This window comes from Ochotona princeps, chromosome 4 (assembly GCF_030435755.1).
Source record: "Ochotona princeps isolate mOchPri1 chromosome 4, mOchPri1.hap1, whole genome shotgun sequence".
NCBI classification, from domain to species: Eukaryota; Metazoa; Chordata; class Mammalia; order Lagomorpha; family Ochotonidae; genus Ochotona; species Ochotona princeps.
The window spans coordinates 68,891,582-68,903,966 of record NC_080835.1 but is presented as its reverse complement, the minus strand read 5'-3'; the positions used below and the strand labels follow the sequence as shown (position 1 = coordinate 68,903,966).

The window sequence follows — 12,385 nt, the reverse complement described above, 5'->3', positions numbered from 1 at the left end:
GTAACACTGAAAAGAAGCAGCAGCCAGATAATAATAAAACAGTGAATTCTGCAAAAACATCAAATGGCAAGGATTCATACTATCAAGTTGCTGCCAAACATCCACAAACACAACATGTTTTAACAAGAGAAGTGAATAAAAGTACCCAGAAATTAAAGATTTGGTAATTAGTACTGCAAAAGTTCATGGGAAAAATGCAATAAAAAGAAGTTTATTGGAGTGCAAATCTTTTTTCAAAAAACTCATGCAGTTTTTCCATTTAAACATTCACGGAGCATGATGCAGTAGGCTAATGGCTAGAGTCCCGCCTTGCACACCAAGGATTCCACGTGGATACTGGTTCATGTCCTGGCTGCTCCACTTCCCATCCAGCTCCCTGCTTGTGGCTTGGAAATGCAGTGGAGGACGGCCCAAAGCCTTGGGACTCTGCACCCATATGGGTGACCAAGAAGAAGTTCCTGGCTTTGGATTGAGATCAATTCAGCTCCAGCCATTGTGGCCACTTGGGGAGTGAACCAGCAGATGGAAGATCTTTCTCCTTCTCTCTGTAATTCTGACTTTCCAATAAAAATGAATACATCTTTTTAAAAAATTCATGGAAATACGTATTAGATAAAAAACTATGCATAGATTTAAATTTGTTTTGCCCTCAAACCTGCGCCTTAATTCTGTTTTCCCACAGGGTTCTATTTTTCTTACAAGATTCCTATATTAAAAAAAAAACAACTTATTTCAGTTTGTTATCTCTTTTGTTACACTGAACCATTATAGTGAAATATATTTGCTATTGTTTTAGAGCTTTATCTTTGTATAAAAAGCAATATTGTTTGACTTGGTGATAAATACAGTAACAATCTTAGCTAAGAAAGCCGTATTAGCATCATAATCTAAGCTACCATCTAGTGGCACTAACTTGAATTGCAGGCAAAATGACTACATAGATGAAGCTACTCAGGAATTCTGGCCTGTTGAGTGGCATCATGTTTTATTTTCTCCGATCTTAAAGGCCAGATCCTCTCCCTGAAAAGGTACTTGAGAAACTTTAACTACTTTGGATCCCTTTGATTATATTATTGTGTATGAAATCTTTGTACTGCAAAACATGTTGATTGTAAAGGAAAATCTCATCGTCAGGGATGTTTTTCTGGGACTTATTTAGGGGGTTACAAAAGAATCCAGCATCCACTGGATCTGATATGGCTGGATGACCACTGCCCTGTGTTCTGTCTGTTGCATCATGGGAAGACTTTCTGCTTGCCAGTATAATGGGAAGAAAGAGGGAAATTAATTTCAGAAAGAAAGAAATTAATATCCCTTCTACCACATATGCAGAAGCACTGTTGTTGTGAAATATTGTATTAGTAGCAAGGCAATAAAAATAACTTTTGTTCTTTCAGTTATCTGCTTCATAATACCAGATATCCATAGTTTCAGTGGTCATAGAATGAAAGACACACCTAGCAGGCAGTAATAGACACAGAAGACATTTTTTGGTTGCTGTTTAAGTAGCTAATTATCATTATTAATCAACATGTCTCCTGAGAAAGGGTGATTGAAAATGTATGTATGGAGCTAACAGTCTAGTAAAAAGGACAAAATCAGTGCATATGAAAAAAATGAAAGGTAGGTTAAAACTTGTAATTGAAATATATAAACGTCAGCTTGCATTAATACAATGAGTTTTAATAAACTCAACAGAATTTTATAGGTCAGAAGCATATCCAGATGTGTGAAATTAAACTGTGATAAAGTTTTCTTACTTGAGCTTTTAGGGTTTGTAGTTGTCCTTCATAATTCTGAGTCATGGCTAAATTACATTTTTCCAGACTGTCCAATTTCTGTCGCAGTAACCCCACCTGTATTAAAAATAAATTTAATTTTTCTTTTTTCTAAATTTTGCCTGAAGAATCAGAAAATGTATGGAGGAGAAGCATAATTCGAATAAAACTGTGGTACCAAGTTAAGAATACATGGGTACTGCAGTTCTTAAAATAGCTCTTAAAAATCAAATTCTCAGAAACCAAAAACTGCTAGCACTTTTTCAGTAGGTACACATTAAGACAGTATTATATAACATGTAACAAAAGATTCTGATCACTTCACATTTGAAATTAATAATTAGACTTTGCGTTATCTTTTTGGGATGCTGTGCCATCGTTGCTCAAGCAGAACCTCTCCTATTCAGCTGTTTGAGGCAGATTCCTTTGCATTCAATAGAGTTCTGTTTTAATGATCTTATGGACTAAATATCATATTTTTATAAGAATTAACATATCAACAAGGAAATCTCTAGGAGCAGTTGAAAAGTGTTTGTCTTACAGATTTTGCTCAAAAGACAAGTGAATCTGTGTTTACATTTTGTCCTTACAAACTTAGAAGTGAGCGAATGTTTCCTAGCATATGCTGTGTCTGATGACATGCCTCTCTACTGTGAAAGGAAATCAGCTACCAACAAATAAGTTAACCATGCCAAACAGTGACATCATCATGCCAGATACTTCCAGTGAGAAGCCAAGAAAGGCAGCCAACTGGCCCATGAACAAATTAATTTTATTAGGAAACATTTGTTTCATGTCTCACCCAAAATAAAAACCCAGGACACTACAGTCCACAGTAGGTGAAAGTATGTGGTTTTTAGAACTCCTTAGCGGGTCTGAAAACAACCACACATTTTCCCATGATTATCAAGTTGGCAGTGAGCAGCCTGCCAGATCTGAGGGAACCCCTTCACTAATCTAGATTCTCCATTGTCTCACAGTCAGTTCTTTACATCTCCTTTCTTTCAGGAAGTATCTTCCTAGCAGATTAGAAGAGACAAGTACTCCTGAACTCTGCCTTCTGTAAAGAGATGGCAGCAAAAGCATGTGTATCCTTGGCTTACAAACAGTATTTTTTTCACATACATGTTAAATGTTTACTTTTACAGATGGCATTGACACCATAAGTCTTCATCAGCTACAGTAACGTATTTATCATCTGCTAGTTATTTGATAAAACATTTAGCATACTATTTGCTGATAGCATTTTAAGCAGTAAGTGTTGTTACTGATGCCTGAGAAAAAGTATATGCTTTGAAAAACATAATTTGATACAATGAACACCATTTATGAGAGTCTGATGAATGAATAACTTCGTAACACATGAGTTCAGTACCTCTTGGCCTTTCTGATCCAAGCAAGTTTGTGCATTTGCCAACTCTTGATCTCGAAGATCTAATCGTGTTTCCAAAGCCCGCATCTTTCGTTCCCAGTCCATTTTTTTGTTGCTTACCATGATGTCAATTTGTTCCATTAATTCTTGAAGCTCAGCTTCACAAGGGGAAGCTCTGGCAATGATACAAATGTAAGAAGCATTTTTGAAAGAGTGAAATACAAAAGCAAAAAAAAAAAAAAAAAAAACCTTATACCTTGAGCTTATTTCCTTAAATTGTTTATTTATTTAAATTGAAAGAAGTTCACAAGCTAGAGGTTAATCTTTTAATTTAAATGTAAAAGTTGACTTCAATCATGAGTGTATATAAATATATTTATGTACACAATATATATACACAAAAATATATATACAAAATATAATACACAATATATAAATATTGTCATGCACATACACATATATACTATAACTTTTTTTTAAGATTTATTTATTTTTGTTACAAAGTCAGATATACAGAGAGGAGGAGAGACAGAGAGGAAGATCTTCTGTCCAATGATTCACTCCCCAAGTGAGCCGCAACAGGCTGGTTCTGTGCCAGTCCGAAGCCGGGAACCAGGAACCTCTTCTGGGTCTCCCACGCGGGTGCAGGGTCCCAATGCCTTGGGCCGTCCTCGACTGCTTTCCCAGGCCACAAGCAGGGAGCTGAATGGGAAGTGGAGCTGCCAGGATGAGAACCAGCGACCATATGGGATCCCGGTGCGTTCAAAGTGAGGACTCCAGCCGGCTGGCCACGCCGCCGGGCCCTAATGTAACTTTTTAAGAGTGAGTTAAGATTAGGGAATATGCTAACCATGAAAAATCTGTCAGACTTGAAGAGGTTTGACAGGCTAACTGGATGTCAGCCATGCTTGTCAGGGACAGAACAAGCCTGAGCTATGTAGGATCAGAGCCCTAAATGGACTACTGTTCAGCTTCCCAGGGAAGGGACTTGGAACAATCTGACTGGTGTCCATTTGGAAGAAGTTTGACCAAGCAGGTGTAGGCAAAATAATATAAGTATTTTTGTAATAAGGGTATTATCAGCTACATGGATGAAAATATTATAGATCTAGGAAAGTCTTTTGAGTTCAGACATGACCGTTGGCAGCCACTAAATTATAGAGAAGACAGCTAGCTGGGTGGTGGGCAGACAGTTTGCTGGGACGACTAACTTCTTCAGAGAAGTTGTGCACTGGCATAAGTCCACTTATTCAAACTGGATGAGCACGTGGTTACTGAAGTATCAGCCTTCAGACCAAGAGACATACATCATGTGCAGATGAGAAAAGCAAGTTAGTTGACTATTTTTTTCAATGGTGATGAAGAGCCTTCTAATGTATTTGTATAGGCAGAGAGAGAGGGCAAAAGGAAGAGTAAGGTATGAAGTTGACGTTTTCTCTAATTAGTTACACCAAATCAGCTTTTTGGGTACAGTTAAAGATCATTTAACATTTTGGAAAATGTTGAGGCCTACAGAGGTCCAAAGTTGTACAGGTAAGTAATGGAAGAACAGACCCTGGACCACTGCCTTCCATCTAATGTGCAGAGCTGCAAGAACTGCAAGACACGAGGCTTAGAGTAACAAGTATTCAAAACATGCGGCACAAATTTGGTGCCGAGTTTGTGGCTCAGCAGGTTAAAACATCACTTGGGATGCCCACATCTATAATGGAATTCTGGCTTTGAGTCCCAGTGCTCCCACTGTTGCATCCTGGAAGGCAGTAGGGAGTGGCTCCGGCAGCTGGGCCCCTGCCTTCTGTGTGGGAGACCTGGATGGAATTCCAGGTTGCACAGCCTGGCCCAAACATGAGTATTACAAGCATTTGAACAGTGAACCATCGGATAGAAGATTCTCTCCCTCTTCTCCTTTCTTCCTCCCTCTTCTCTCTCCCTCTTTCTTTCAAGTAGATGAAGGAAAATTGAAAAAAAAAATTAAAAATAGTATAAATTCACTCTGTTGCAAGAGTGAAAAGCAGGTATTAGAACCAAAGATTCAGAACTCCCAGAATCTTTCTAAAATACCCAGAATCAGCCTGAATCAGGGGTGTCCTTTGACATCTGAGGGGTTTATAAGTACAGAATACCACCCTGAAGTCTTCTCTCTGCATTCCTGGACTAAGGCTCAGGGCACTCGAATTTTACCTAAATCAAAATAAACTTGGAAAAAAGAACATTGCTATTTCTCTACAAGTAATCTGATTTAATTTTAATTGGAGTTAGGATGTAAAGAAAAGTAACAGAAATGGTGCTTTCATACCATTTTCTCATTTTCTTAATAACATGTGTCGATCTCTACTGCAAATACACTTTGCTTATCTTGTCTGCTAGTATCAACTCTGGGGGAAAAAAAAAGAAGAGACTGTCTAGCACAGTGCCCCAGTGACATGGTAGATGTTCAGTTAATCTTAGAACAAATAAATGAGCTCCTGACATTGCTCTCTCCTTGACTATAAAATCATCATGTTAATGGAATTAAAATATGGGCCTAATAGCATCATTCTGATCCCAAAACTAGACAGACACAACACACAAAGAAAGCTATAGACCTGTATCATTGGTGAGCATAGATGCATAGCTTCTGAACAGAATACTAGCAAACCAAATTCCAAACCATACTAAAAAGATCACACATTTTGGTCAAGTGAGATTTATCAAGATGCAAAAGTGGTTCAATATTCCCAAATCAATAAATATCATCTATTACATCAACAGAATGGGGTGATCTCAATAGATAGCGAAAAGGAATTTGATACCATTCAGTGCCTCTTCATGATTAGAAAATAAAAGCCCTCAGCAAATTTGATGTAGAAGGAACACACCCTGAAGTTTAAAAGGCTGTATATAACAAATCAATAGGCAATATAATATGTAATGTGGGAAAGATGAAACCATTTCCCCTCAGATCTGAAACATGAAAAGGATGTCCATTTTTACAAGTCTTATTCAATACAGTACTGTAAGTTTTAGCAAGAGTAATCAGGGAGGAGAAAGAAGTAAAGGACATCAAAATTGGAAAAGAGGAAATAAAATTATCCATGTCTGTAGGTGACATGATGCTGTACACTCCTCCAAACAGCTGCTAGAACTGATAAACTGATTTAATAAAATTGCAGGTTACTAGAAATCAAGAAAGAACTCTCAATCACAATTACCCCAAGAAATCAAATGTTTAGTACTAAGTTTAACCAAAGAAATAAAAGATCTCTACAATAAAAATTATAAAACAATGATGAATGAAATCATTAAGGACACACAAAAAAATGAAAAGGTATTCCTTGGTCATGAATTGGAAGAATCAATGTCGTTAAAGTATCTATGCTACCTAAATTAATCTAGCTTTAATGCAATCCACATGAAAGACCAAAACCATTCTTTACAGAATTAAACAATCTTAAAATTCATATGAATCTATACAAAATTTAGACTAGCCAAAGTGATCCTGACTAGAGGGAGGCAGGAAGCATTACAATGTCAGATTTAAACCACACTAATGCTGTAGTAATTGAAACAGTATAATACTGACGTAAAAATTGACCCTTGCATCAGTGGACCAAAATAGACAATGCAGAAGTTAATCCATGTACATACAGCCTACTAGTTTTTGACAAAAGTGCTCAGACTGTACATTTGGAGTAAGGATAATCCCTTCAACAAATGATGCTGAAAACTCCCTCTACGTGAATTAAATTAGATTCATCTCTCTCACCAGATACAAAGATCAACTCAACACAGATCAAGTATCTAAATTTAAGATCATGAAGTTGCTGGAAAGAAATGCAAGAGAAACCCTTCTCCAGACATTGGTGTAGGTGATGGCTTTTTAGATAAGACCTCCAAAGCACAGGCAACAAAAGCAAAACTAAACATGTGTGGCTGCATCAAACACAGAAGCTTTGACTCAGTGAAAGAAATGATCAATAGAACGAAGACACATCCAACAGAACAGGAAAAATATTTGCAAGCTCTCCATGCAACAGAGGATTAACATGCAGAATATATGAACAACTTTAAAAACTCAACAACAAAAAAAGCAACCAAGCCAGTTAAAAAGTGATCAAAGGACCCAATAGGTAGTTCTTAAAAGAAGAAATACAAACAAGTGAAAACTACCCAACATGACTAGCTATCACGAAATGCAAATCAAAACCACACTGAGTTATCAAAAAGACAGACAAAAATTTCAGAGGATGTGCAGAAAGGGGAACACTTATGCACAATCGGTGGGAATGTAAACTTGCACATTCACTTTGGAAAACTAAAATAGGTTTATAACACAGCAATCCCACTATTGAGCACATATTCAGAAGACATGAACACACTGTATCAAAGTGATACTTGCATCATCCTGTTTACAACAGCACTGTTCACAATAACCAAGGAATGACCCAAGATGTCCATCATCAGGTGAATAATTCAAGAAAATGTGTTCTCTTATATAAGGCAACCTTCATGCAAAATACAAGATCAGTAGACACATAGGTAAGCATGTATATACGTATATTCATCTAGAGGAACTACATATTGGAGACAAGCATACCAAGAAGTAAGGATACATTGTAATATGCAAGTCTATTCCCAAATAAAAGATAGACTCCCCCCACCAAAAAAAAAAGAAAGAAAAAAATAAAGAAAATGTCTATATACATGACAGAATATTATCCAATTGTAAAAAGAATAAAATTCTTCCACTTGCATGAAATAGGATGCAGCTGGAGGATGTTTTGTTGAGTGAAATAAGTCAAACTCAGAACAACAAATACTGCATACTGTCCCTTATATATAGGTGTTAAATTGTGAAAAAGAAAAACGAACAGAAAATAAATGCCTGTGTATCAGTATTGCTGCAATATAGTTTTATCAGGCTTAGTTCATACCTTACAAACTAATAGTTAAGAATACTATGCTGTGGGCCCAGCGGCGTGGCCTAGCGGCTCAAGTCCTCACCTTGAACGCACCGGGATCCCATATGGCCGCCGGTTCTAATCCCGGCAGCTCCACTTCCGATCCAACTCCCTGCTTGTGGCCTGGGAAAGCAGTCTAGGAGAGCCCAAAGCTTTGGGACCCTGCACCCGTGTGGGAGACCCAGAAGAGGTTCCTGGCTTCGGATCGGCACAGAACTGGCCCGTTGCAGTTCACTTGGGGAGTGAATCATTCGATGGAAGATCTTCCTCTCTGTCTCTCCTCCTCTCTGTATATCTGACTTTGTAATAAAATAAATAAATCTTTTCTTATATATAATGTTTTTTTTTAAGATTTATTTTATTTTTATTACAAAATCAGATATACTGAGAGGAGGAGAGCTAGAGAGGAAGTGGAGCTGCCGGGATTAGAACCAGCGGCCACATGGGATCAAGGCGAGGACCTTATCCACCAGGCCACGCTGCCAAGCCCAAAATAAATAAATCTTAAAAAAAAAAAAAAGAATACTATGCTGGAGCCAGCACTGTGACATAGCCAATGAAACCCCACCACCTGTGATGCCATCATCCCATATGGTCGCTGAATCATGTTCTGGCTGCTCCAGTTCTGATCCAGTTACCTGCTAATGTCCTAGGAGAAGCACTGAAAGATAGTCCAAGTGTTTGGTTCCCTGTCACCCACATGTGAGACCTGGAAGAAGCGCTTGGCTTGGCCTGACCCAGACGAAGCTGTTGTGGCCTTTTAAGGAGTGATCCGGAGGATGGAAGTAGTTTCTTTCTCTCCCTCTCTCTCTGTAACACTAATAAATGTTTCCAAAAAAATATTATACTACTATAGTGTCCATCTGTGATTATTTTAAAATTTACTGTGTATAAGTGAGATGGTCATCTTTCTACTCTTGCTTATAGGACTTGCCTATATTCCTGCTAAACTAGGAATTATGTTTTACATGCTGAATTATTTCCAAATTCTTGATTGTAATGTAAATTAAAGATATGTTATCTCAAAAACTAATAAACAGGAAAAGAGAAGGAAAGAAAGCAAAGGGGGGAGGGGTGGGGAGGGAGGAGGGAAGGTGGGAGGTAAGAAGCAGAAAGTATGGAGGAAGGAAGAGAAAAATCATTATATTCTTAGAATTGTATCTATGGATAATATCAAATCTGTTTAAAAGAAACTTTAAAAGGGCCTAAATTAGACTATGGGCATAATGTAATGTGCTCAATCAATGTTGTTAAATAAATGGGTATTTCCCTGATCTAACTATGCCACACAAAAGTTAGAATATTAGGGCCCTCATAGAAAAGAATTCTGGCAAGTCATTTAATCTAAATACTTGATCCATGCTTTCATTGCTTCTATAACATCTCCTAAGAGCATTAGTAATCGTATGCTATTGATAAGATTCATCAGGTCTAGGACAGAGCCCAAGATTCTGTGTCAGTAACACAGATATCAAGGGTTCCTGATGCATCTTAAGTATTGGTGCAGAGGTCATCCAACCTAGGTCTGTATTCTTTCCATAAAAGAACCAGTATTTGGGATCATCTCTAATAAAAATGAGTTTTTGTAAGTTGTTTCTTATTCTGAAAAAAATTTTTCATCCACTAGTCCTAAGCTGATCCATTGAGTTCATTCAGAGCAAATGCCTTTTCTAAAACAATGGACCTTAAAGTACTTGAATACATCACCACTGTGCTAAAATTATATTCACTGTACCTTCAGTATTCCCTATGTTCAGTATGGAGAATGAATACATGTGGGACAGTAGTTGGACCACGTGATTGATAGCTCACTCTAATGTACAACTTTTGTAACAATTGGTTCATAAAAGGCAAACCACAGGGTTTGCAGTGATTATCCCAGAATTCTCAGGACTTTACCACCTACTGCCAGCTTCCTTAATTTTTGTGTCTGCTGGCAACCCAGGACCAACTGGAGAAAGCCGAATATGTGCCCTGAACCAGTCACATAGAATATCTTGCTTCTAGATATGGCTCGAGCTTCCCATGCCAGCAGCCTCCAATTACAGCAGAACTGAAGCCCCCTTCTTTCACTTTATAGACCTTTCCATTCCCTTGCCTGCCTTTAAATCTGCAACATTCAGAAGACAATAGGTGGTGATTCCCTTGGCTGTTCTGTTCTCTTTCTCTGTTTGATCTTTCTTTATTTTCAAATACCATTGTTCTCTTTCATTTTTTCCTAGAGATTTTTTTTCTTCACAACTTTACACTCTGTGACAGGTATGACATTAGGCAGTATTAGATGCTTAATGCATGTTTGTTGAATAAATGAAAGGATAACTGATTATGACTATGGTAAGATCTTCAGACTCTTCATAATCACAGTGGCTCTTCTTTGAACAACTCTGGTGATTTTCTTCTTGAAATGCGCACTCAAGGGACAGGTGTTTGGCTTAGTAGTTAAAATATCATTTGGGGCATTTGCATCCCATACTGGAGTGCCTGGATTCAAGTCCCAGCTCCACTCCTTTTTTTTTTTTAAGATTTATTTATTTTTATTACAAAGTCAGATATACAGAGAAGAGGAGAAATAGAGAGGAAGATCTTCCATCCGATGACTCACTCCCCAAGTGAGCGCAAAGGCCGGTGCTGTGCCGATATGGAGCCAGGAGCCAGGAGTCAGGAACCAGGAACCTCCTCCAGGTCTCTCATGCAGGTGCAGTGTCCCAATGCATTGGGCCATCCTCGACTGCTTTCCCAGGCCACAAGCAGGGAGCTGGATGGGAAGTGGAGCTGCTGGGATTAGAACCGGCGGCCATATGGGATCCCGGTGCGTTCAAGGCGAGGACTTTAGCCGCTAGGCCATGCCACCGGGCCCCCAGCTCCACTCTTGATCTAAGCTTCCCGCTAAAGTACATCCTGGGAGGCAGCACAAGTAGTTGAGTCCTTGACACCCACATGGAAGACCTGTTTGATATTTGGATCTCTGCTTTGGTCTGGTTCAGCTCTAGGTGAACCAACTGGAGAATGAACCAACGGATAGAAGAGCTCTGTTTCTGTTTTGGACTTTATCTTTTTTTTTTTAAATAAGCAAAATTTAAGAAATAAATATGTCATTTAGAAATTTAATATAATCTATGGGTATAGTCTAATCCACTCAGAGAGGGAGAGACTCTTTATTTCTTTTGTTTCAGTGCCGTATGCTTGCATTTAGCCAGATGAAGAGCACAGCTTTGCCTTTGGAAGGCGGAAGGAACAAGCAGTGATTTCATAGTGTTTCAAGGTGAGTTTATTCTTGTCCATAAACCTTATTTTTTTAATGCATTCTATGATTAAGACACCTATTCACTATTGAGTGCTTGGACAGTTTTCTTTTTCCTGTGGGGGAGGGAGGAATCCAAGGGAGGGTTTTATATTTATCCTTATTAAATTTCAGTTTGGTAGTTTCAGCCTGTCAGTGTGGGTCACGATCATGGGTTATTTCAGCAAACATTCATTAAGCACTGTATGAGGTACTTGGAAAACAGAGACACAAAGCCAATTGTCAGTGTATATGGAGAGAGTGCAAGGGAAGCAGGCAGGCAGAATAAAACCCTAATGAATACATGCAGGCTTTTAGAAAGCAGGGAACTGAATGCAGACTTGCAGAGGTTCAGCTAGCGCAGAAGTGTTTCTAAATGAGCTATCACCGGAGCTTATGTTTGATGTCTTATTTCTGTCAGTGAGCATTTTCCAATACCACCCAAGTTTGTTAGTTCCATATTTGAACATTACTTGTATCATTTATGTATAAATGAAATATATAGATATGAAGTAAATATAGCGTACATATAGTAGGTGTATATATATATTAGGTGTATATATAGGCATATCCTGAGATAGTACAAGTTAAAGTCTAGACTAACAAAGTAAGATGTATATATCAAAAATATAAGTCACACAAATTTGTTGGTTTCCTATTGAATATAACGCTTACATTTACACTATTCTAAAAATGTGCAACAGCTTTATGTCAAGAAAACCAGTACATTGAACACACACACACACACAGAGTTAATAGAGACCGTAAAGAATGGAATAGGGAGGAGAGTCCTTTGAGATTCCATTACCAAGTCCCTCACTTCAGGATGATCGTGATCCATTGAGGATTTCTTTTATAATCAGATAGTAATCTGTTTAGTTAGTCCTCCATTTTTTCCTTCCCACAAAAATATTCCGAGAAGCCCTGTGAAATATCCTGCCAAGGTTCCAGTGCACCCTCTATGCTGCTTCTCTGATGACACAGCCAGGTTGAGTGAATACATCTCTGGCAGCAT

The 12,385-nt window shown here is 38.2% G+C and overlaps 1 protein-coding gene across 9 annotated transcripts in view; it reads right to left on the bottom strand.

The window, feature by feature from the left end:
* Positions 1 to 12,385, bottom strand: part of DEUP1 (deuterosome assembly protein 1) — a 121,328-nt gene that overhangs the window by 94,196 nt on the left and 14,747 nt on the right. For 8 of the 9 annotated variants that reach the window (XM_058663725.1, XM_058663724.1, XM_012926960.2 and 5 more), the window contains 2 exons: positions 3,154 to 3,325; positions 1,761 to 1,856 (listed from right to left, as the gene is read on the bottom strand). In XM_058663725.1, the coding sequence (XP_058519708.1) occupies positions 1,761 to 1,856; positions 3,154 to 3,291 (234 nt within the window). In that variant the 5' untranslated portion in view covers positions 3,292 to 3,325. The remainder of the gene's footprint in view (positions 1 to 1,760; positions 1,857 to 3,153; positions 3,326 to 12,385) is intronic. The other variant, XM_058663727.1, reaches the window with a different exon arrangement.